We start from the raw sequence: 26,579 nt of genomic DNA on the forward strand, positions 1-26,579 counted from the left end.
CAACCAAATCAATCATTTTAAACTCCCGTATAACAAAGCGATTTAAAAACGGTACAACTGATTGGCCGTTTATTTTTGTTAAAATCCAGCCAATCAAATCATTTGTCACTATTATTCTGGTCTGAAGCACATGGACCCTCTCTTCTAAAAATTCTATTCCTTTACTCAAAAATATCCTGGCATAAGGTGCCAAGATATTTTTCTCTCTTTCCCGTTTCGATTTCCTGCAATATTCACATTTCACGGACTATTTAAATGTTTTAAGCACGCAAGTTTAACGTTTCTCGCCCAGCTTTAATAGCCACGTCTACTTTCAATTACACAAGATCAGATTTTTAATTAGAAATACGTCTAGCACATCCGGTGTTAAATCATAAGGCGGTTTCAAATCACTATCGTACAACTTTAAGTTGACAAAACTGAAAACTGTGCATGTGAGCGTAAACAAAAGCGTAAACACCGCGCACGTTCAGTGACAAAGCGCGGGAAATGTTTAGCTAAACTCGACTTCTGATTGGTCGACAGCAATAGAATTTCGCGCAAGTTCCCAAACCAATCAAAAGCTTTGCCAAACAAACTCGTTGGAAACCGCCATTTAAATTTACTTGCTTTTAAGTTGCATTTTGTGCAGACGTTTTCTACAAACAAGGTTCAGAGCCACTGTTAATATTACATTAGAAATTAATTTACTACCTACTTTAATACTATAACTGAACGGGAATCTGGGAGGCCAAGGGGTAGACAATCAAAGCTGGCCAAACGTTCGATTTCCTCTGCTTTCTCGAGTCAGATCTTTATTTCCCCCCCGCCCCCCCACGGTTTGGTTGAAGAGGGTGGGATCATTTTTCACGAACAGGACCGGGTAATCGAGTCTAGACTGGCCAGCCAATTTGAAACAGGCGAGTTAAAAAAAAGGAAAAACGCCCTATTAATCTACACCTTGGTCTCCGAGAATGACTCATTAACTAGCTAGATATAACCAAAAACTCGATGTATTTCTCCTAAAAGATGAACAAAATAGCCTTCGTATAGAGGGACGGGGGAATCTCACTTGAATGGTACTTCAACAGAAAAAAAGGTTCAAAAATTATACAACTGTATTCAGATAACTCAAATAAAACCCTTCGCTAGCAAGTGCTATTATAGATTCAATTTCCAATCAATTTACCCATTTATAAATATTCATTTAGATTAGTTAAACAGGCTGTTTGTTGCTGTTTTGAAAATGCTATTTTTTCATAGACTATGTACCTAAAAAAACAATCCAAAAACGTAAAACAAAGTCTTGTTGACTTCTACTGACCCGCTAGAAGCCGTCTTACTAATAGGCTCGATTTCCGCCGCCTCCTCGAGTCCGGTCTTTGTTCCTCCCCGAGGGGGAGGAGCGCGGGCTCTCCCGAAAAACGGCTGGAAATCGGGCCTATCTTACTAAAGGAATAAAGAAAACATTTCCTAACCTAAGAAGTTTGCTAAAATTTACGCACATACAACATAGACGCCACAGCATTGCCTTTGTAGGCTCACAAACAAAAGACCTTGTTTATAAAGAGATGTTATCCCTAAGGCTGGGAGCAACCCCCCCCCCCCCCACACTCCTCACCCATACCTCCCCGCTCCTCCCTTAATCTCCAATCTGAAAAGACAAAAAAAAATTAAAATTCTTTTAAATAGAAGTTGACCGTTACGATTAGGCACTGTACTAAACTTGACTCAAAGGGAGGGGGTGGGGCGGGTTGACCCCGCTTCTAGGAACAACTCTCTTGGTATAAACGAGGCCTTACTAGCAAACCACACAAAAATATACATCATTCAAACAGTAGGCCTAGCCACAAGTTGCTCGCCAACTTTTCTCTTTTCCCGTTTCTTAACAGAAGCTTGTTTACAAGAGAACTGTTAGGGTATTTTAGAACGCGGCATTTGAAGGCAATTTTGTTGAATTTTAATAAGAAACTCTATATAATAACATTATTACTAAGTAGTAATTGAGTTGAATTTACAAACCATATAGCACGTTTGATTATCTACAATGCGATAAATATTAAAATTCAACAAAATTTACGTCAAGAAAAACAATACACACTTTGAAAAGAGTGAATCACAAAAAGTTCAAGAGCAACATTTCAAAAACAGAGCAACACAAGTGCTACTTGTTCAGAAGAGTGAACTAATTTAAGTCAACTTTTTGAAAATTATTTGGCAGTTGTTTGCAAACTATTTGGCAGCTTTCTTTTAAAAACTGAAAACTTTTAGGAACTTTTTAATACAATTTACAACTTTTAGGCAACTTTGTGGGACGTTTTGAACAACTTGTGGTTAGGTCTAGCAAAGCCCTCGATGTAATCAACAGCACAGCTTGTGCTGCACTACTTTGATATTTTTTCGTTCGTTTTTCTTTTTTACTTTAATTTTTACTGAAAAGTACTAATGTTGAAGACTTTCAACAACCAAACCTCTTTCAACAAAAGAGGGTGTTGAACCGTATGTCACGGCTTATAACCTGAACTTAACCAATTTTATCCTATGCTGTAAGATCAGCCAATCACAAGTCTTGATAGCCGCTGAATACAACGGTGTTTTCCCGCCAAAATGTGCCGCGTCCGTCACAGCGTCAAGTTGAATTCCCGCCAAAAATACAGCAAAGGATAAAATATAGTCGAGTTTTCTTATTTTTTTTTTATTTCTTATTTCTTATACTTTGAATATCCCATTAGTGGTGGTTAAATTGTTCTTAGTAAAAAGAGGACTTGTGTGAATATTGTAAGATTAAGTCACTCGCGAGAAAAATAGAGATAGACCACCTGGAGTTCCATGGCATAAGTTAGTAGTATGCATTAATTGGATGTCGTTGTTGTTATTTGTGGGATGTATTCCAGAGCAAGGTGTCCAAAATGTCTAATATTCAGCGATCCTTGACCTCTCTTCTGATTCGCTTGGAAAGTCGGCCAAACACCAACCCGCCAACAAATATGAGCGCCAAGCAAGTAGCGAAAATGACGAAGAAGTAGTTCTTGGAGGGCGATGAAGAGATGGCTACAGCGAGATCACCAATAGTTTCAGGAGGAGCAACCTTCAAAACAAAAACACGTCATAAATCAAACTATACAATCACTGTAAAAATCATTGACTATTCATGAGGGTGCAAACCAATCCCAGCACTGTATTCAGATCACATGTACACAACTGTAAACCCCAATACAAATCAAACAATAGAATTAACTTTTGATACAGACTCCTGCTCAGCTAATTAGTATTCATTAACTTTTGATACAGATCTCTACTGATTCGCATAACAAAACTTTGCATTCAATTTATTGTTTTCATTTCACAAGTAGAATAAAATATGAGCGGGCGATCTGTATGGCCGTTTACAATGGCTCGCCTATGGCTAGCCATTGTAAACGCCCATACAGATCTCCCGCTCATATTTTATCTACTACATAACTTCCATAGCGTGCGGGTGACGAACACAACTGAAAGCCTGAACAAGTTTAAGCGTTGCTCATAAAATTCTAAAAAATCTGCAGTATTTATTGAGTTAATCGACAAAACTTTTTTGCAGGTAAACCTTATTTTATTGGCTTTCCTTACCTTTAAGGGACTCGCGCTATATAGGGAAAACAACTGTCTAAATGCCCGCGCAAAATTTAGACTACGCAATTTCTGTAAAGAACGAAGAAATTTGTATGTACAGAGGTCGCTACGATAACACTTTTGATTTGTTAGTGCGAAATATTGCCTTCTTTTACTCGTTCTAAATTTGTTAATTTTAAAAAAATTGCCTTCTTTGACTCGTTCTTAATTTGTAAATTAAAAGTAAATTCACTTACCGTTAATAATACGTGACTACCTTCTTAATAAATTCGCCATTTGTTGACGCCATTTTGCGCGAGCATTAAGACAGTTGTTTTACCTATATAGCGCGAGTCCCTTAAAAGTAAGGAAAGCCATTTTATTACGCATCGGGCCCAGTTGTTGAGAGCACGATTAAACTAGTCAATTTCAACTTTTAATCCTAAATTAGTGCTCATCAGCTTTTGAACGACCCGGCCCAGGGCACCAAAAATGAAGAAGTTTAAAAAGAAAATATTATCCTCAAAAAGAGTAGACAAGGCTTTAGCTTTTCATTACAATTCCAACCACTGCTTCTTCAGTAAGCAGTACGAAACCTGAACTTGAGAATGGCACGAGAAAGGAAGTCACATTGCTTTAATTCCGCCTAGAAAGCTTGTTCTTTTTCTTGGCGTGAGCATGTGAGACGTACCTTGGCAGCTAGTTCCCACATCTTCATTCGGCTTGATAAATGTAACAAGCATTCTCTATCAAAACGAGCTGGGTTTGAATCGTGAGCTTCCAGTAGACACTTCATTACTGTGTACACAACGACAAAAAATAGATAAGTATGTTGTAAATAGTGATAATATAACATACTTAATTGACATATCCCCGATGTGGCTTTTCAGTGCCAGTGTGAACAAACAGTAAAACATACAATTTAAATGAACATAACGTGGATAAAATCCCGTCTGGCAGTGGCAGGAGGCAGACCTCGGGACTTCCGAGAATGACACTAGCTGGTGGTCAGTTACACCAGCTAGTTATTGTCAAAGCTTCATGTTCAAGATTCCAACATAAGCCTTCGTAAAACCAAAGAAAATCACAAGTGCAAGCAAAAGCGTGCAGCCGTTGCTAAGCGCGGGAAAACGTGCCGCGTAAGCCGAGTCACGATGGGTTTGGTTTTCAGTGCTCCTAATTGGTTAAAACGAATCCGATATATAATACATGTTCCATGATTTCTTATGAACTCCAGAGATATAAATTAGGCATCCTTATTTAAGTTTTTGCACAAAGCTAATAATGGCATTCTGCCTAAGTCCTTGTCTAGGACTATCTTCAAAAATCGTAGCAATGGTTCCTCCCTCTGGAGACAAAATTGTTAAGTGATACCCAGATTCGAAACTAGATAGCGCGTCAAACTCTGTATTTAACGTTCCGGGATCAAGCGGTCATTGGGTTGTCGGACAAGACACTTTACTACCACAATGCCCCTTTCTGCCCAGGTTAGCCTGCGAATACAGCCGCCTCTCACTCGCTTCACGTTTCGCACGTAGTAGCGGGAGCAAATGAAAGCGGCTGTATTCACAAGCTATGCCCAGGTGCACAAATCGTTAAACTGCGAGAGAAACCTGACAAAATGCCTAGGACTTGGCTGGTTGGATCATCATCCCATGCGGGGATGGAGAGGGTAGGGAGGGGGTTCCTAGTCGCTCTGAGCTACGGAAACTGGGATGTGCTCCAATAGTTAAACCTCTTGGTTCGCGAGGACTACAAGCTACAATGCAGTGTTTGCTAAAGTAATTTTACCTTTTCCTCGTCCAAACGGTATATCTGAACAGTGACGTTTGACATCCACTGCGCATGCCTTGTACAACAACGGATCAGACTGTATGTCTGTGCGACCCTCTCTCATCTGACGGACTACCTCCTACAAAACAAAACACATCAAAACATGACTATTGCTTAATTACCACTTGATGGCATAATAGGCTAAAAGAGTCCTGCATTACAAGTTCCAAAAATAACGAGCCTCGTTTCCTTTCGAATGTAGCAGGCTAGTAACCATCGTAACATTTTATAAATAAGGAAAAATCTTGTAACGATTTATATCACGTCAAACAGAGTAGTATGTTAACTTTGTAAGATGGATCATCTGAAGCAAAAATCAGATCATTTTGGTACAGCTTGTATCCATTATGTCAATAATTATTGTTTCTCATCACAAGTCAAATTACGTTTGAGGTCGCTACCCTTCACAGCGTCATTTCTCTGGGAGGATAGCTTCATTTAGGGTGCTAACAACAACGAAATTTTGTCGCAACTCCGCTCGGATTGTCACTACTTTTGATGGGTCTTTAATATTATAGCTTAACTTATACCTGGGCAATAGGGTCGAAAGAAAACTAGGTACACGTAGCAATCAATCCAGTGTGGCAGACAAGGTTATGCAAGACTAAAGAATAATGATTTAACTTTAAAGAAATTGACTGTAACATACCACACGGCACTGCTGTGATTGAATTGATCCTAAATGTTCTTTGAGACAATCTTCAACAGCAGAAGGCGGAGAATCGCTGCAATACTTTTTGATCTAATAGAAGCCAAAAAAAAAAAAATCAGCATTAACTGCTAACTATACGCATACCGTAAAATTCCGGTTATAAGCCCCCCCCCCCCCCCCCCCCACGTATAAGCCCCTCCCGTTATAGGCCCATCTACCTAGAAACAAACAAATGCATCCGATTATAAGCCCCCCCCCCCCCCCCCCCAGATATAAGCCCCCCTCTGCCGGATGACAGTACTGAACAGGGCTAAATGTTGCTTTATTATGTGTTTTTAACTTAAAAACGTATTTCGATCAACACTCCCGTGGCCCGTTTCGAAACGTTATTTTTATTCCACTTATAAGCCCTCCCGGATATGAGCCCCTCCGCTTATAAGCCCACACAAAGCCCCTTACGAAGTTGTATAAGCCCAGGGCTTATAACCGGAATTTTACGGTACTCGTTGCCTTAAAATGATGAACACCTTTTTCTCACCACCCCCTCCCCTAAGCCATCCTACTCCACCCCACCTCGGTACAGGACAGGCATACTCACATCATTCGCACAGTCTTTGGACAGCCTGGCATCCATCCTGTAGTCACGTTCATCCCCCCTTCACTTTATACCATGACAACTAACGTGTCACATCTCCTGCCCCTCGCCTTCTCTAATGCACCCTTCCCCACCCCACCTCAGGACAGGCATACTCACATCATTCGCACACTCTTTGGACAGCCTGGCATCCATCCTGTAGTCACGTGCAGCATCACGCATCAGCCTCTTGACGTAGCCCATACACTCATCAGAAAGACGCTAAGAGAGAATTGGTTCAAATAGTAAGCCTAGACACTGTTACAATGTTAGAAGTACTATTGTGGCACAAGAGTAGTTCATTGTAGAGGTATCAAGGACAACTGTGCGAGCAATCACACGCGCTGCGGAAGCTGTCTTGAGGACTTGTCGCATGACCATGACTCATGCTACCTCTCTGAAAGAATCTAAACAGGGTCAAATTCTGATGGGATTCTGAAAACCTTCCTTATGAATTCTCCCGCAGGCCAACTGGCAGGGATCTATCTAGGATTTATTGGTTTTGAAATAAATATGCACTAAGATGCAATCTGGTGCATTTTAAGACACAATTAGTGTCCTTAGACAGGGAATACTTACTTCATGTGCACTGACCTCGTCGCATCTGGATGAATTTTCCGATATAGTTACTTATAAACTGTAATGATAACAATATTTTTATTGGGAGAAAGCTGGGCTTTTTTTGAGGGAAGCTTCTACCACACAAATACCCTAGGTAGAACCCTGAATCCGTACGTGCCTCGCAACACAGCACAATGCACTCATTCATTGCTTCCTTATTTACAAACGTGAAGAACTCAGTCATAATTGGTTTAACGTGAACAACTATCATCAAAAACATACATCATAATTTTTCTTCAGGCACTCCACAATCTTTCCTTGCCCATGATGAAGATCCTTGCAAAATTTAGGAACATCTCGCTTGCAGAACTTGATTAGCTGTGGGTCGAGGTTATAATCTGAACAAAAAAGTGTAGTTAATGTTAGGTAGGTCAATTATGTAGGTGGTTGCTATTTCAGGCCCATTTTCCTTTCTTTTCCTCCCCTTCAACACTTCACATCTCACAACCCCCTCCCCCAGCACAACCTTACCACCCCTCCCCTCGCCAGAAACATCCCTGGGGTACACCACACGGCCCCCTCCCTCACATCATGATCGTAGGAACACGTCAAGTGATAAAGGCTCCATACCTTGTGACTGCCTGATCTGCCTCTTGATAATGATGTCACGACAGCTGAAAACAAGGACAAGGAAAACTTATTTCATTACAAGTCACATTTTATTACACGACTACAATATGTAGTCAGCAGGCAATTGATTTGTACCTTGTAATTGCTCAATCAATCAATCAATCAATCAATCAATCAATGGTTGTTCAAAAATCTGGTAAAATCTGTGATAAAGCCCCTTTAATAAGATGTATTAAGTGCAGTTTACCCATTAACAGCAGCACATGAAAGAACTCAATAGCTTGTAAATCAAGGATACAATGAAAGAATTAGAAAACTACCTGTCTTCCATCTCTGGGTCATTTTTGTGTGTTTTAAGGCAAGAAAATATCTCTGATGGCTTTACATCATCACAGAAAAACTGAAAACAAGAGAAAATGGTTTATTCATAGAGAGAAGAAATACAATGAAATAAGCCAACTGGAATTCTAAACCTCTAAATGGAGAGCCGACATAACAGAGGTTTGACTGTAGGTTTGGTCAAGAAACTTGACTCATGACACCATAATCACCTTGTAGGAGCTGACGATAGAGCTTTAAGGTGTCGCTTCCAAGCTAAGCTACATGTACATTTGCTATGCCACCAGCAAACAAGGTTTTTGAATGAAATTTTATGCTTATTCTAAACACATCACTCCAACACTGTAATGTAGTTAAGAAATAACTAATCGGCTCATTTACTAGTCCAGCCCTACAGAATCATCCCAAGTCCTTGTTTTCTAGTGAACTTTCCGCCAGTAGTGGGCTCTTAGCTACATCCCTGTCCAAGTCCAAGTCACTGAGTCCTTAGAGGGGTTTTTACTGAGTGTTGAAAGTAATTCACGTTTGCATTGGTTTTGCATTACTACGCTCGATGATTAGTTTAAAACTTTCATGCCATTTTCTCAGCCAATCTAAACTAAGACCAAAACCAATCGTGACTCGCTTGCGCACATTTTCCCGCACTTCATGCCGGTTACATGTATTTGCTTGGAGTTTTAATTGGTTCACTGGATTGTCCGTGTCCTTTGTGACTGACCAGAGTGATGAGTTTGGTTTTGGTTTTATGACACTTAAATGAAAACTGTTCTAACTGTTTTGTCACTACTTTTAAATTTATTCTGCCACTAGGATAAAACTAAATTTTGCTGGTGAATTCAGAGTTGCTTTGTCCATTGAAAATTTATAGGTGGCCCCAATTGACATCGTTACACTGTGATAACTCACATACAGACATACCTTAATCATTTTTCGACAGGATCTTCTAAGTTTGTAGTCCAACTCAGGGTCTTGCATTTCTTCCTCCTGAAGTGAAATGGAGATAATGCAGGACAGTCATGCAGGGCGTATACAGTTTTTTACATAGACCTCACCACTTGCCCCTAAAGCCTACTTTTAGGAGGATTTTGGGGGTGTATGCTCCCATAGGAAAGTTTTTCAGAAAAAGGTATCAAGTAGCAAATAGTTTTGAACTATCTAAACTCAATAAATGGATTACAGGCCCAAAACGTGAAACTGTTACAAACTAATTTTGATTGCCAGCAGCTGAGATAAAAAAGGAGTGAGCAGCATATTAGGGTTGACATCATTACTGAAATTTAGACAAGTTATCAAAAGAACCGTTTTAGCAAAAGATTCACTAGACTTTCTCAAAGATAGTATGTCCTTCATCACTCACGCTGGTTTCTTTGTGATTCACTGCACGTCGCTCAACGACTTGCTTCACAACGTTTTGGGCTTGCTATGCATGCCTATAGAGGGTGACTTTTTGCAAATCTAAAGATAAACATAATTTTATTATATCATATCATTATTTTTAAAAATAATAACTTTTTGCCTACCTCACGCTGGAAGAGTGCGCTTCTGCATTTGTCTGTTAACTTGTCTCTGTTTCTTCGAAGACACTCCAAAACCTACACATGAGAAGATTTAAAAAATCAATTTTCTTACAGTCAGTCGGATGGTCTGACAGTTGGACAGTTAGTCAGTAAAAATACCGATTTTTTTTTACAACCTCTATTGTTAGAGTTCTTAGCACTTTTTATATTTTTATCGTTGTAACAATTTAGCAATTAAATTTATTTTTAGCGTTTAGTTTAGCGTTTTTACCTTAATATAGTTTAATGTCTTTATCTACTAGTAATGTTTTATTTACACACGACCCCACAAGCTATGTAGCTTTTTTACCTCATCGTGTCTGAATAAAGGTTTTGATTGATTGATTGATAAGACTGTCAGTCGGAGGGCCCTTTAGTTGGACAGTAGGTCAGTAAGACTGTCGGTGTGATGGTCAGTCAGTTGATTGGTTGGTTGGTGGGTCAATCAATCTATCAATCAGTACTGGTTGGTCTGTTGATGCTTGAGTCAGTGTAGTAAGGACAGGGCTCAAAATAATTTTCGGATACAGTAAAAACCCGCGTATAAGAACCTAACATTTAAGAACCTGTTAGGCTAAAATTTCATTTTTAAGCACCCTTCACATAAGCACCATTTTAGGCTAAAATTCTAAAACAGGTTCTTATTTTTAAAAAAGAAAAATAATAATCTTTTCAAAAATATAGAATTAAAAAATCTTCTCAAAAATATACAGTGAAGGTTACAGAATAGGTTTGATTTTAACAGAATCAGATTAAAATAGTATAGTATTTTGCTTACCGAAGCCTCCAAGAATACTGTTATTGGACATTAAAGACCAGATCATTTAACAATTCTACTTTATTTCTTGAACAAAAGTTAAGAACCTAATTAAGAACCTAGTTAGCCTAATTTTACCCTAAATACCATTTATACAAGAACCTGTTTAGGCTAACTTGAAAAAACCTTGGTTCTTATACGTGGGTTTTTACTGCTGCCAGTCATGTTGTCCGGTCAAACAGATTTTAGCTTGGTCACGGGTCATGTTCGTTAGATAGTCTTTGTTTGCTTGGCATAAAAACCCACACTATTTCTTCACTGTCTTGGCTGCAATTTTTTTTATGATTAGATCACTTCTTAATGCCCTTCTGGTCATCAGTTATCATTATAAAATCCATGTACATGACCAGTCAAAACGACCGCCAAACTGAAACTTTGTCCGGACAAATTGTCATCTTGACTGGACACTGTCCATTGACTGGCCGTTATTTTGAGCCCAGGGCCGGGTTGTTCGAAGGGCGATTAACGCTAACCCAGGATTAAAAGATGATCAAGGCTTTAATTTCTCTTGTTTTAAAAGTTTTCCATAGCTAATGTTTTGTGACGTTTGAGTTTAATCCACGTCAAAGATGGGGGATTAAATATATTAACAGAAAACCTTAACGAAATGTTAAAAAATTGAAATCAAATATCACGCTAATCCTGGATTAGCTTAATCGTGCTTTGAACAACCAGGCCCTGAAGGACATAATAAGTGAACCAGCAATAGTGGTTAGGAATATCACAATCTTACCTTTGCTTGTCCAGAAGTGACTTCAGGACACACAGCTGTCATGTCTTTAATGCATGATGTAAGCATTACAGGATCAAATATGATATTTTCAGACTGAAAATGAATACAACATTGCATATTAAATTATTATGGACCTTGCCATTAAGTTGCTAACAGTGCCTGATCCCCCCTATGTCACCCGCCTGCAGGGAATCGCGGTAGACTTTGTATTCATCAAATCATGCTCTTGACTTGGCAGTACTCTGCATGCGTAAGGGAATTGGCCATTGGAGGTCAACTTAGTTTACAAGTTGAGTTGCCTTTGGATAAAATAATGAACTGATATTTCACTGCACTTAAGTAAAATAATGAAGTTAACGATTTGTAGAATTTATCCTGTTTTACATAATTTTTTTGACTGATTGATACGATTAATACATCCAAATGGATGTATGGCTAACAAAGCTGAAGAAATCACTCTTAAGTACTCTCAAAATTAATTTTAATTATTATCAAATAAATGTTACTCAAGGAGCAGATCCAGGATTTTTCTTTGGAAGGGGTGCACCACTGAAAAATGGCGTAACTGACTGGTGACGTAAACAAATTTTAAAAGCAATACAAAGCTGCGTGTCATCTCAGGGTGAGGGTGTGTGCACCCCCTGTACCTTCCCCCTAGATCCGCTCCTGTGACATGACATGGCAATGTCCAACAATTGAATGTTCTTTAGCTACATATCTACCCTTAAACACAACACACAGAATTCTGTTGAGTACTGAACCAGAGGCAAGAAACAAATCAGAACCAAAAAAATCAAATCAATCTTGCCTCTTCCTCCTTCTCAATTCTCAGTTGCTTGCGACATCTATCATCAATAACATGTTCCTCTTCATTGATAACAGCATCGCGGACCAATTTACTCAAACATACAACAAGTTCATGCCTGAAAGGAACATTCGACAAAAACATGGTGAGAATAAGGCTTCAGTCATATGCATGTGCGAAGAGTCCATGCCTCTTTTCCCACTCAAATTATTGCCGTGACTTATAAAAAATTTTCTCCTCAAAAGATTGATTACTCATTAATCAATGACTATTAGCTGATTCCTCATTGAATTCTTGTAGTTTACTCATTGATGTCACCCATCATAGATTTGTTATGCCTCATTTAATTCCAACTTACTTGCTCTTCACGTCCCTGCAGTGGTTTTTAGCATCTTCTTGGCAAGCCTTTTTAAATCCAGGGGAAAACTTAAAATCTTTCATTTCAACCTAGTCCAGAAGGAAATCAAAGTAGACACACTGAATATAGTATGTGAAAAAAGAAAGAAATGATTATTGCAGTAGTGTTTCCAATTTAGGCAATTCTGACTTCTATGCAACTGCTTATTTGCAAACACAACTGTGAGAGCAGTAAACACCCGCATATACTGTAAGAACCTACGATTTTGGGAAAAGGCTGATGCATTTGTTAAATATTAATATCAGGACCCTAGTAGTGAGAAATCAGCCTGAAAAGGGTCTTAAAAGGTTCCTTAAAAATTGTTTTGGAAATGATATACAGTATACATTACCAAAAGGTTTAACTAACATGCAATCAATGTTTATAAAATAAAACCATGAAATGTATAGCATGTACTTTACATTAATAAATAAATAAATTCCATGCAATGTAATATATTACGTGACACTGCCACTTTTACAGGGACCAGCCATTAACTAGAGGGACAGGGGAGCTGGTGCATATTTGAGAGGGGTAGCAAGTCCAGTGCCCTAACCATACAAAAAAGGGATAGGCTTAAAATAATGATTGAAGTCGTAAATGGCCATAAGAAAAATGTACTGACATAAAAAAAAATGACTTGGATTATACATGTGCGATTAAGTTTTTATAGTTTCTGTCTCAACTTACAAGTTGCCAGTGGTGAATTGCAGCATGACACTTCTCGTCCATTCCTTGATCATTTTTGTGTTCAACTAAACAAGGCAGAACTCCTTCTGTGTTCCCTTGGGTAACAATATCCTGTCAGGTTGAAAAACAAAGTCCAAAATCACTTGTCCATCTAAAACATCAACATTAAAACATTATACTGTATTCGCTTATTAAATTTTTGGACCTTAAGAGTGGGCGCTTATTCGAGGCTGGGCGCTTATTAAATTTTCTCTATTTCTCGCAAGTAGTAATGTTATTTTACAGCAAAACAATGAATAATAAAACGTGAAGATCAATCAAAAACAAAAACTGTTCATTGAAAGTGTCTGTAAAATACTAAGAAAACTCGGTCCTCAGGGAAGTTTCTTATTAGTACTTAGTCAATTTCAATCTCAATTTCAATAATAATCAAACTAATCCTCTTATGCACTTCAGTATTTTTTGAAGGGGGTGGGGTGAGGGGGGGGGGCGCCTATTCGAGGCTGGGCGCTAATTAATTTTTGCTACCTACAGGGTGGGCGCTTATTCGAGGTGGGCGCTTATTCGAGTTTGGGCGCTTAATCGAATAAATACGGTACACATGTAGATGCTTGAAATGCTCATTTGTCTCCTGGCCCAAACAAAAATCCTGCAAGACTGCTGTTTCTTGTTCATGTACATTAAACAAAGAACACTTGTAATTACCTCACAGAATTTTGTCACCATGCCGGAGCAAGCACGCACCAGTGTTCTGTCAAGCTTGTAATCCTGTTAAGAAATCAGCAAGCACTTTTAAAATGATTAGCTAACATTGTCTCCTCTGTTGTTACCTTAAGATATAATAAATTATTACAATTAAGTCAGTTTATACTGAGCAGGGCTCAAAATAACAGCCGGGCAAAGGACAATGTCCTGTCAAGAGGACAATTTTTCCGGACAAAATTTTGGTTTGCCGGTTATTTTGACTGGTCGCATACACAGCTTTCAAAATGATAGGTGAAGACCAGAAAAATAAATAACATTTTTGATATTGATTTATATTTCAAGCATTAAAGTTCTAAAGACTTTTGGATTGACCTGTCGCAATCACACCTCACAAGTACATTAAGAAGCGATCTATTCAAGAAATTGCTGCCCAAATAGCGAACAAATAGTGGGCCTTTTTATGCCATGCAAACAAACACGATCTAGCAAACAGCAGAAACGAGTGGTAGTTAAATGCAAACAAACACAATCTAACAAACAGCAGAAACGAGCGGTAGTTAAAATTTTTTACTATTTTTAACATTTTGACCAGTCAGAAACGACACATGAATGAGCTAAAATCTGTTTGACTGGTCAACATGACTGGCAATTGTCTGAAATTATTTTGAGCCAGGCTACACTAAACAAATCCACGGTTTTAGAAATGATCCTGTAACCAGGTGGTTGATTCATCATAAAAAATAAACGTTGATTCATCATAAAAATAAACGGCTGAAAGAGAAATTAAATCGGGTTGAAATTAAGAAAAAAGTTAAGACTTAGGTAAACTTTTAGAGCTGCCAAGGCCAAAAAAGCAGCTGAGCTTGTTGATGAGCTGGCTTAGTGTTTTCTTAGCTACATCCCTGCAAATCATATGGAAGCCAGTAGGGAGAATTTGGTAATGGAGCTTATACTGACCTCCCCTTCCTCCTCTGTAAATTGACCAATGGCTTCACTACATTTAGTGGTTAGGTTGTCATATTTCTCCTGCAAACACTGTATCTCCTATAAAACAAGGCAAGAACATAACATGTCAAATAGCTATTATTATAAGTATCTATCAAAACAAATTGTCGGTAGAACTTGAGAAACAATCTCATCACTTTGAACAGCTCAAGTAAAAATGGCCAGCACAGCAACACGACAACAACACAGTGTGCGTACTGCAGTGTTGTTTATACACTGTAGTTGCTTTTATAACAAAGTGTAAAGTGATAAGAGGAGTGAAGGATTTTGAGCATTTGGAATTGGTCATAAGATTTTGCTGGTATATTTCCTCAAGATTGCCCACAAATTTTCACGAGTTGGTGTATTCAGTGTGGAATTAAGGTTAAAACTATCACTCTGGTTAGCCTTAGTTATTAGCACTCTAGTTATTCTGAGAATGGTTAGCTTTCATTTGAATGTTTCGATAACACTTTAGATTGATGTTAAATTTACATTATAGTCAGTCTATATTACACAGTTTAAAAATAAAGTTATATTTTTATAACTTTAATAATATAACAGCAGGTTCTTGCCCAGCATTCTTAACAAGAAGCTCTTAGAGCTTAAAACTGCGCTGGTCACGTGACCACCCTAGTGGAGCCATGTGGGGAAAAATGCACCCCTCCCCAATCCCCAATACCCGCGTGAAACAATGTTCGACTGACAAATAAAATGGCAAGAAACAGCTTTTGTGACATTTCATGGTTGATTAGTTCCATCTGCAATTAATTTTTTTCTTTTATGCTAATGCTGACCATTGTTGTATCGAATTCCTGTTTAGCCATGGATAACTCGCTCCAAAATGGATTATTGAAGCAAATAATTAAATCAAATTTAAGAAAAGCTGGTTTAGATGAATGGGAATTCCCTGCTGATTTAATTTACCAATGACGTAAACAGGTCAGGGCATGTCTGTCTCAGTCGTTTTCCTTCAGATTTCTGAAGTCCTCTAGATGACACAGCTTCAAAAATACACAACACTAAAAAATCGAACTTTTTACACTTAACATGCTAGGTTAAGATCAAAGGATTTGTTGAGTTTCCATTTGAAGCAGATTTAAAGCTTTAAAATATTACGTGGTTCTGGCCGATCCACGACACAAACGTAATGGTGTTTAAATAAATGGAAATTCTGGCATGCTAAAGCGTACTTTTCGTTCATAGCATGAAATTTGAGTATTTTCTTTAATTCAAGCGCGTCAAAATCGAATATTTCACACTAAACAGTCTTTTGTAAAGACCAAAGAATAAGAAAATTCCCCATTTGTAACATTTGTCGCTGGTTTGTAGCTTCTAAACATTGCGTGACTTGAAGCATTCTTATACACAAATGTAATGATATTGGGAATTTCCCTAGCCTACCCAATGATGTAAGCGGTACAAGTCAGGGCATGTTTGTGAAGGGAATTTTTCTTTATATCTCCAAAATCCTTTCAATGACACAACAGAAAATAGATTACGCTTAAAAGAGAAATTCTTCACAATAAATGTGCTTAGTAAAGACCAAAGGATTCACACAGATTTGAAAGGTAGCTGATTAATAGCTTTAAAAAAAATTACATGACTCGGTCACTCGGTGCCATCGGTCTAGCCGATCGAAAGTGGAACTTGTCATGTCAGCACATTCTTTGACACCAACGTAATGGTATTTATTTACAGATTTTTTCCCGCTAAAATATGTATTTCTTTCAAAGCATGAAAATTTAGCATTTTCTTTGAGAAAAACACTTCAAAATCGGACATCTCACGCTAAACATGCTTAGTAAAAACCAAGGCATTAAAAAATTCCACATTAGTAAGTGTTTTTTTAGCTTTTAAACATTGCGTGACCCGAACCTGGCCGAGCGGGGGCATCAGTCTAGTCACTGAGAAAAAAAAGTAAGGGTAGAACATGAACTGCGTGCGCAGTTAATAATTATTTTTTTTTAGACACTGGACTAAAAATGTATATCTTAAAACTATTACTCTCTCTCAAATTTCTAACTAAAGCTCTTTAATTTTTTCAGTGTAGTGTTTGGAAAACCCTACATTTATGTGATGGTTTGAAAGTGCTAAAGGGATATACTAGGTGTAACCTTTTTTAGGAGGGGAGGGGGAGGAGGCAATGTGTGCTGAATTGGAACAAGCAGGCTTACATTTGTAGATGTGACAGGCTTGTTATTCGGCTTATTTGTGCCACAATGTTCTGCCAGTGTTTTCTATACATCTAATTTACATGTACCTCTCCTTTTCCAAGTTGTTCACTGCAGTGTTTTCCAAGATCAACCAAACAAGCCATTTGTATTTCAGGCATGAGGTGTACATCTACAGCTCTCTGATGCATCACACGCTGTACATGAGCAGCACATTTTTGTGAAACCTGCATGATACAGAATAAAGGATTCAAAACACTTAAAAAGGCTGTTTCTGAGTTGTGAGTCTACATTTTGACGCAAAAGAATGACTTGTATTCTTCTCACACATTTATTTTCATAGAATTTGACGTAATATATCAATCACGAGTGACAGTGTTTCACCAGGATATCCAAACACTGAAAAGAGAGTTGAAAATACAGTGTATGACACACAGGAGTATTTTTGATGAAATTTGAGGCGTTTGGATATCTGATGAAATAATTTCTTGAGTGCTTGATATATAATTATTTTCTCAATCGAAACAAAAACTACGGAGTAAATGGAGAAATAAAACTGTAAAAATCTACGCTAATTAAGACCGGGTATCCAAACCTCATTCATGGTTATGATTTTCTTTGTTTTAACTTGATGAATAATTAAACAGTTTGAGAATTTCACATCTGGGTTATGCACCAGGAACCACTTTAAAATGGGGCAAACGTTTATGGCTTACACATAACTTAAGAAAATAAGTTGAAAAAATGAATTTTGACTGTCATTGTTCAATAACTGTTCAGTAACAACACAAATAAGGCCTTGTCTCCAGAGCACACTCTGGCCAAGTCTGATTTTTTGAGAATGCGTTGAGTGCTATTATCCGTTTTCAGCCAATCAGCTATGAGCAGATTAACCTCTATGTTTGCGCACAATGACTCAAGTTAATAAAACACTACTCTGACCTTTGTTTGTGTGTCAAGAACAATGTGCCTGTAAAGACATGATACAACTAAGCTGCTTGGGTACGAGTCTTGGTCATCCAAGCTCTTAGCTTGGCAAATCGCCCTAGCATCGTCGCTGCATGCTTTCTTCAACACAGGATCAAGCCTGAAACAATCACAACAACAGTATTTTTAGGTCAGGGGACATGAAGTTTTACTTCATTGACAGGGAGAACAATGGCGGATCTACAGGGAGGGTGCAGCTTAGTAGTCGCTTTTTAAATAGTTTTGTTTACGTCAACAGTCAGTTACACTATTCCTTAGTGGTTCACACCCTCCTAGAAAAATCCTTGATTGGAAGAAAACCATCAATTGAAAACAACTACATGTATATGAGAACAGGAGTCACAAGTACACTGTCGTCACATATAAAATAACCAAAGACTGTGGACAAGCTGAGTTACCAAAAAGTAACCTAAATTAACCCTAAAAAAATGGTAGCAGAGCCAGTGTGCACTTACTCAAAGTCTCTTGCAATGAAAAATTCCAAGTGCAACAACTGTTCCTCGCACTCAGGTATCATGTTATCGGTGTGGAGATTCTCCATAAGACATGACAAAACCCTGTTGTTAAAAAATGCACATTTTGTCACAAAAATAAATAATGACTTAAAAATAGACCACACACTACAGTTTTACAAGTATACAGTGTGTAAGAAGCATGCATTTAAACTAAATAAAACATGTGAATGACATACAGTACAGTGCAGGCTACATTAAAAAATAATGAACTTGAACTGACAAATCAGGGCATGTGCAATTTCCTAAACATTTTAAATTAAGGGGGGGGGGGGGGTCCCTTAACTACAAAATGGTTGATATGGATCACTTCTAACCATCATATTTTGGCCCCTTCCTTAGTATCCTGTGTGTAGTTTTTGGCCATGTTTGTTCTACTGAAGGTCGCCTTCGTTTAGGTAGTCATGACCATATTTGGAAAGCAATGAGAAAGTGAGTGACCAAGTGAGCGAGCTAGGGAGTTGAAGCAAGTGAGCAAGTCATGAGAAAATGAATGAAAGTTGGTAAGGGAATGAGCAAGAAAGTTCAAGGGAATGATTTTGGTAGGCAAGTGAGAAAATATGTGGCCGAGTGAGCAAGCAAGGGAGAGAGTGAGTCAAGCAAGCAAGTGAACAAGCAAACACAAGAGCTGGTGAGTGCAAATAGCAGTCAACTACATACTGGTACATATTTTATAACTTACATTACATCTCCTTCCTTTTTGCCTTTGTCTTTACACACAGTCTGAACGACAGGTTCACAGGCCTGGTACAAAGTGTGGTCAATACGGTAATCGCTCCCAGCACCTGTCTCCTCCAAAAGCTCTTCAATCTGTCAACACACAAACATTACACAGTTACACTGTAACTTAAATGGGCTACATCATGGTTGATGCAACTCGAAAGTGTCACCCAAACTTTTCACATATTTTCTTTCCAATCTGTCTCAACCACCCCAATTTGAATAATCTTTGTCCCGTTTTTTTGTTTTGTTTGCAGAGCCCGAAAATATTGCTGTCAGGTTGCCTGTGAGTTGCAGATTTTCTGGTCAGGCAAAATACTTGTCAATTTTACTTGCCCGACTGCCAAGGGCCCAGGCAAGTTAATTTAAAATGGTAATCAAAGTCTCTTCGAGATATCGACGTTTTTGCATGTATGAGTCGAAGGTTTATCCTGTGCATTGTTCTTCAAACTTATCATTACAGTTTCTTTGCAGTAGTTTAATTTAACAATTTCCTATCTTCGCGGAGGAAATGCAGCCATATAATTTTGTCAAAAATGGCTCGTTCGCGCCGGGTATTTATACACATATTCCTTAACATTACACAAATAAACAGTGCAAATTTCAGCGAGATCTGACAATTCTATACTTTAAAACTGCAAGGACCTTTCGAGGCAGTCGATTACGGCAGCGAAATTAGCAAATGAAACAGCAAAATATGCGTTCGACGCTTTGTTTTTGCGACGCTATATTTGAATTGTTATAGGTAGACCACCGTTCAATGTGTTCAAGGCCGTACCGTTACGATTGCTCCATGAAAAAGCACGAAAAAAAATACGGATATTTCCGACTACTGTCGGAGAAAACATTGCGTAAACAAATCGTTACACTCAAGCTGCGTTTTGTCTAGGCTCGGCGAGGGTCGGATATCAAGACCCAGGATTAAACAAAAGCCACATATACAGTGAATGCTTTCGAATTATATTTGAAGATGAAATACGAAAGAATTTTGCTGTCTTTGACTGAAATTCCACTCGAACTGCGTAGATACTATCGCGTGTTGTAAAGCCGATTCATGCAACATTGCTCTCAACGCGATGTAAGTGCTAGTGATTATTTATTCGTGTTTTAGTTACGCAATCCATTGTTTGTGCGACGCTTTTTATAGATCGCCTTTCAGACACACGTGCGTTGAGATAAGAAAGCTGACATGTCACTTTTAAAATTGTTATATAACGTTTGTGAATGTGACAAGTCACGTTTTTTCCACGAAATCGCAAGTGATCACCCACAGCGGAAAGTAATCCCTTGAGAAATTAAAACAGTCCCTTGAGAAATTAAAAAAGTCCCTTGAGAGTTTACAAATATGTGGATCCAAATTTTGTCTACTAACCCCTATTCTACCATTTTTGCTTAACAAGCAAAAACGTCGAAAAAATTAACTGGGACTAGCATACAACTGCCCAGGGAAAGCAACATTTGAGAGTGTGGAATTTTTTTTCAAACCCTGCTGGTTAAAATAAGTGCATTTGAGTGAAGTAAATTTATATAATATAAATAATAATAAATAATAATAATAATAATAATAATTATATGATAATAATATTATTTTAATAATAATATTATAATTTTTGTGATAAATATTATAATATTATTATTTAATATAACAATTTTATAAAATTATCATGATAATTTCACTATCATAATGATTATCATTGTGACAATTTAATATATTTTGTCATAATTATCATGTTACTTACAGCCTTAATGCACTGTGGCCTAATGGCTTTGTCATCTCCCTCATTTTCCTCTGCCAATTCCATTAAACAATCAATAGTCTTTCCTTCCTTCATTGTTCCTTTCTGACAGCGGTCCTGAATTTCCTTGTCACACTTAGCAACAAGCTCAGGATTGATGGAGTAATCTTCCATCAGTTGTTGTCTCAGATCAAATAACTCTGCCTGGCACTTGCCACTGACCTTTTGGTCTGCAGCAAAAAAGTAAAAAAAAAAGTCAAAACTTAAATGTTTTGTGCAGCTAACTACATGTAAATAGTTGAGCAGTTAACATTACTTGTAAAACTTCATCACCTACATTGGACCAACTACCGAACGATGCCAATCATTTTTCTTTAGCCATTTTGCCTATTCAGTAACTGCAGCATTATGACCAAAAAATCAGTTAAGTACCACAATAAGCCCTTTGTATGACCTGGACACATGGTACAAAATCAGCCACGCTAGGGCGCCAAACAAGCAATGAGATATTCAGAGCAAAGTGACTTGCACTGGTTAAGCTTCACCTTCTTAACTTTTGGATGCGTAAGCATGATAATAAACTTCACATATTTGAAACTTGCTGTGTTTTTTTCATTAAGTATCTCTACCTGAAAGGAAATTCTAAGAAACACAAGTTTAATTTTCCGAAAAAAATTGTTACCCAGAAATGAAAATATCTTAGTTTATGGCCTCAAAAATAGGGGGTCGACTTATACACGGGATCAACTAATACACGGGTAAATACGGTAACTTGCGGCCCAGCATGTCTGATTTTCTACCATGTGACCAGGTCGTGCAAAAGGCCTATTCAGTCAAACCACTTTGATACGGACACCACTGCGGCAGAGCTAAGTTTATATTATATAAACAGTTACTGCAGCAGTATAGCGAGTGGTAGCAAATTGATTAAAATGGTATCACACATGTGTGGATAAAATCAATGATATCCACATGTGTGATATCATTTTTGACCAATCATCTCGCAGAATTTGCCATGTTTCAATGCTTAATGAGCCAAAGTTTATCGATATTAAGTCAAAAAATCTTTGGAACTTCCTCAGCAATCTTCGGTAGTCTTCAGATATCTTTGGAAATTTTCGGAAAAGTTCAGAAAATGTTCAGAAACATTTATACGACCTTTGGACAACATTTTGAAAAACTTCGGAAATCTTCGGAAAATCGTCAAATACCTTGTTATTAGTAGGTTTATATAATAAACAGAATAATACATGTTTGCTTGGAGATTTGAAATTTATCTTCTCGTGTTCAAATCGATATCTCACTCCTTCGCTGCGCTCACTCGTGTGCTATCGATTTGAACACTCAAAGATAAATTTCATATCTCCATGCAACCATGTATTATCCTCTATGTCTGTATTACGAAGGTGTCCATACAATAGAGGTGAGGTGTTCGTAAGGACAGGTTTCACTATACACTGTACTTGTAACTAATGACAAAGATAATAAAGAAAATAGTTCCTAAAATGGGCAGCAATAGTCTTTAATTTGTGTTTGTTACAAAAAATCATCAGCCAAAACGGGGCACCTTGATCTGTATTTGCTACCTGACCACAACAGCCCATTACGCTGTTATGCTTACTGTAAGTAGTTGTAGTACCATAGTACAAGAGATGAAGTTCATAAAACATCAGTGCCTCAAAGTTATTTTATTAATAAAATTACCATCTTGTATAGCTCTCTCCAAGCAAATCAGAATGTTTGCCAGGGCTCCATGTCTTGTGTCCCCTCGTTCACATTCATATTTATCCTTATATTGCTGATAAAACTTCAAGCAATTCTTCATCAAAGGATAGTTGGCCTTACAAGAAGAAAATAAGGAAAAATAAACACAGGTAATATTGAGTGAAATCTTTAAAGGAACTACGTCTCAAACAATGCATCTTGAAAAAACTGGCAATTTTTTTCAAGATTGTTGTTGGTAATTTGTCTTTTAAAATCTTCATTAGCCGAGACCGTGCTTGTGTAGTTTTGCAATTTTATTACTCCTTTCTTGTTTTCTGCATTAGAAAACATCTATTTTGGGTTTTCCTTCACTGTGGAAGTAATCAGAATCAAAGATCTCTTCGAGATATCGACTTTTTTTGCATGTAGTTAGTATGAGTAGAAGGTATCACTGGAAGAATTCAAACGTCTTTCAGTTCAAGCATTTTTTTTATTTTCGCGGAGGAAATGCTGCATTTGTTAGTCCCGACGGCTGGGTGCTTTGCGACTCATATACTTTGCCTTGGTTAAAAATGGTAAACTTTGACGTTTGCCTTTAATCGAAATAGTTGTTTCCTTTCGAGTTAGAAAGATTTCTACTCAGCTTAATGCACGGTTCTCGATAAAGGTTACGCACGACAGAGTTACCTTAAATTTTTGTTTGGATATTACCAAAAGCCACTTCTCCTACAGTCAAAGCTTTTTGATAGAGACACCAAAGGGACAGTGGAAGTGTCTGTACTACAGAGGATGAGTTTATATGAATTTTGGTCTCTGTTGGACCAAGTGAACTGTCAGTAATAGGGAGGTCATCAAGAACAAGTAGTACAACTATAGTTGTAACTGGGTTTGGATTTTTGCTTACAAATAACAGCCAATCAGAGATACTACAAGAATCTCTGTAAAGCTGTATTTTTATGTTGCAATTAATTTTTGATCTAAGATAATGTTTTATTTTTACTACCGGTAGTTAGTTTTTCTCTAACTAGTTGTTCTTTTAAAAAAAACAAAATCCATTTCAGGGCTGTGCTCTAAGGGTGCCCGGGTGCCTCAGGTGACTAACTTTTGTCTTTCCAAGGGTGACCAGATAATCTTATGTTTTTCATAAAAGCTTTATGCTGTGCACCCTGGATCTGATAGTTTGGAACCATTGGGCTCCTTGTAGTTTTTCTTAGCGCACAGCCTTGCATTTGATAAAATGGATGATTCAGACAATCCCTTTTGGGATGGAATCTAGTTGACACTATTGGAACGGCCCTCATAGGGTCAGGAAGGCAGCCTTGTCAGTGGCCTTGTCAGGTTTTTGACTTAGAAGACTCATCTCTTATCTGTCACAACACTTGCTGACTTCAATTATGAGAAGAGAGAAGAGAGAAGAATTGTTTATTTAAAACAATAACACTTGGCAGTCAATATAACTAAACAATACCACCGGTCAATACGACTTGTTTTTCTCCCCAAACCCAATTTTTGATCACCCAGTTAACAGAACATTTTAATTCGTATTTCATACCTTTTCATCCTTGGCCTCCAGCTTTTGTCTCTCTGTCAATCTTTTCCGACACTATGGAAAACAAACAAAACAATTTAAACAACAGCTTAATAGTGTCCCCAATTAGTTTCTTTAAGCTAAATACCTCAGACATTTTAATAAAGTATTTCATTCATTCATTAATGATTTTGCAATAATCAAGCATAAGTACTTTGGATGAAGACTATGTTCAATGTTATTGCAAAAAAGCTTCACCTATGCACAGTCATGTGATTAAGGGATTGTTTCCAGTTGGTCCTACAGTACTGTGAAAAAGTAATGCAAACGAAATTCATCGAAATTCGTTTTTTGTTCTCGCGAATTTTCGTCGAATTTTCTTCGAATTATCGGAACATGTTCGTTCGCGTTCCGCACGAAAAAATTGCGAATTTCTTCGTCGAAAATTCGAGATAGCGAAATTCGAAATAGCGAATTTTCGAGGCAGCGAAATTAGAAATAGCGAATTTTCGTGGAAGCTGAACGAAAAAGCATCGAAATTCGTAATAACGAATTTCGCGGTATGAAACCTTATTTTACATTCGACATACAGTACATAAGTTAATAAGCGCGCACGGTCGAACTCACGTTTCATAATTATCAATGAAGAGTGACAAGTTTTATAGTAGACAAAATGTTTATTCCATTTACAGTGCGACGCGCCTTACCGTGGCCACCCAACAAACTTTTTCACAAGTTAGCCAATCAGGTTGCACGATTATGATTGATGGCCACGCCTTGCAAAGTTCGTGTTTACGAAAACATGTACAATCTTCAGTAAATTAAAACTGTTTGAGTTATCGAATCTTAGCGAAGTTTTCTGCTTGCGTAAACCTGCAAGCGATTTAAGATGAGCGAAGTATTTAAATGGCTGCAGAACCTTCCGGGAGGATTAAAATTGGAGAAATGTAGCGAGCAGTTTGAAAGACGTGGATTTAGCACTTTGGAGTCGCTTCGATACCTTCGTCCTGGGGACGTAGATGCGTTTTTCCCTTCGCCCGAGAAACTTTTGCTGGCAGAAAAACGGATCTTAGAAAGCGAAATAAAGGCGCTCGTCGACCCGGAAAATAGAAGAACGCCGTTGAGACCTGTGGAACTTTGTACGCGGTTCAACAGCGCTGCTGGTTTAAACTCGAATATGTTGTCAACGACGCCATGTGCTGAAAGCACCGCGGGGCCATCAACGAGCGCTAACGGTCAGGAGAATAAGCCGCTAGATAAGAAGGCAAATGAAATGAAAGAAAATTTACTCGTTCTTGAGGTGCAAATCAGCAGCGCCGTGGATGAGTTACAAAAACTGAAGAGTGAGCAAGAAAAACTTACTATTTTAGCAGCCATACGAGGACGGATTTGCAACAGATGCCATCAATCTGGCCATACCAAAACAACTTGTAAAGCAGCGCCTTGTAAGAGTAGCAGCAACTGCAAAATCCGAGAAAAACATCCGGAGATAAAAAACAAAATATCAGCATTGCAGGCAGAACTCAAAGATCTTCAGAAGCAACATGAAAAGCACAAGGGTGAATTAGAAAACTTTACGGCAGCGAGAGAAAAATCCAAGTCTAGTTTTTTCTCGGTTATGCGTAATCGTCTGCGCTTGCAGAATTTGCCTAAATACACAGATCGTTTGAAACTAGACAAGGATTTACTGGTGTTGCAACGAGCGCTGCGAAATGAAGTCCCAAAATGGAAACCCGAAGAAGGTGATTGGCAACTACCGTTGATAATAGAGCAATATTATCACGCCAAAGTTTCCTCTTATTTGCCCACTCAAAGGTACTTTGTTGGTGGTGTACCTTCCGTTCAGAATTCCACAGGAGGTTCCTTTTTCCCGTGAATTATGTTTTGTAATTCTGACTCGAGTTGTTATGTTTATATGCAAATTCCTAGTACATGTTACGTTTTCTACATTCTTGTGAAGTGAAGGAATTTCGAGTTTACGTCCACATCAGTACAGTTTATGAACAAAATAATTGTTTTTTTCGGTTGAATTTAGAAATACTGAATTGAACATGGAATGAGGATTGCGACCGTTTGTCATGTTTTTAATATCAACAAGGTGTAATTCGCTTCTTGCGTTACCAGTGTTTGTTCTTGAACTTCATTTTATCGTTTGCACAGTTAGTGTAGGATTACAATTTTACATGTAATAGTTGTGTTTGGTAGTTATTTACGCTCCGCAGTAAAAGTAAAGTTATTATTTCAAGAACACGATAGTCTTGTTTTGTTCATTTTAGTCTCCGTGTTTGCAATTCCATCGTTTATTTACACAG

The 26,579-nt window shown here is 37.9% G+C and overlaps 1 protein-coding gene across 2 annotated transcripts in view; it reads right to left on the reverse strand.

The window, feature by feature from the left end:
- Positions 1 to 273: 273 nt before the first annotated feature.
- LOC144651414 (Golgi apparatus protein 1-like) overlaps positions 274 to 26,579 on the reverse strand; it is a 34,919-nt gene continuing 8,613 nt past the window's right edge. The window contains exons 8-31 of one of the 2 annotated variants that reach the window (XR_013570311.1): positions 24,292 to 24,342; positions 22,740 to 22,875; positions 21,039 to 21,265; positions 19,262 to 19,389; positions 18,523 to 18,624; positions 18,023 to 18,167; positions 17,170 to 17,307; positions 14,880 to 14,966; positions 13,923 to 13,985; positions 13,218 to 13,328; positions 12,489 to 12,577; positions 12,134 to 12,248; positions 11,326 to 11,418; positions 9,740 to 9,811; positions 9,138 to 9,203; positions 8,201 to 8,280; positions 7,881 to 7,924; positions 7,533 to 7,648; positions 6,810 to 6,911; positions 6,053 to 6,145; positions 5,362 to 5,482; positions 4,262 to 4,368; positions 554 to 3,067; positions 274 to 510 (exon numbers count right to left, since the gene is read on the reverse strand). Coding sequence is in view for 1 of the 2 variants with exons in the window: in XM_078511346.1 (XP_078367472.1) it covers positions 2,900 to 3,067; positions 4,262 to 4,368; positions 5,362 to 5,482; positions 6,053 to 6,145; positions 6,810 to 6,911; positions 7,533 to 7,648; positions 7,881 to 7,924; positions 8,201 to 8,280; positions 9,138 to 9,203; positions 9,740 to 9,811; positions 11,326 to 11,418; positions 12,134 to 12,248; positions 12,489 to 12,577; positions 13,218 to 13,328; positions 13,923 to 13,985; positions 14,880 to 14,966; positions 17,170 to 17,307; positions 18,023 to 18,167; positions 18,523 to 18,624; positions 19,262 to 19,389; positions 21,039 to 21,265; positions 22,740 to 22,875; positions 24,292 to 24,342 (2,454 nt within the window). In the remaining variant the exon portion in view is untranslated. Of the gene's footprint in view, positions 3,068 to 4,261; positions 4,369 to 5,361; positions 5,483 to 6,052; positions 6,146 to 6,809; positions 6,912 to 7,532; positions 7,649 to 7,880; positions 7,925 to 8,200; positions 8,281 to 9,137; positions 9,204 to 9,739; positions 9,812 to 11,325; positions 11,419 to 12,133; positions 12,249 to 12,488; positions 12,578 to 13,217; positions 13,329 to 13,922; positions 13,986 to 14,879; positions 14,967 to 17,169; positions 17,308 to 18,022; positions 18,168 to 18,522; positions 18,625 to 19,261; positions 19,390 to 21,038; positions 21,266 to 22,739; positions 22,876 to 24,291; positions 24,343 to 26,579 lie in introns of both variants that reach the window. The other variant, XM_078511346.1, reaches the window with a different exon arrangement.

The sequence above is a fragment of the Oculina patagonica genome, chromosome 4 (genome assembly GCF_052425735.1).
Source record: "Oculina patagonica isolate OP01 chromosome 4, crgOcupat, whole genome shotgun sequence".
NCBI lineage: Eukaryota > Metazoa > Cnidaria > Anthozoa > Scleractinia > Oculinidae > Oculina > Oculina patagonica.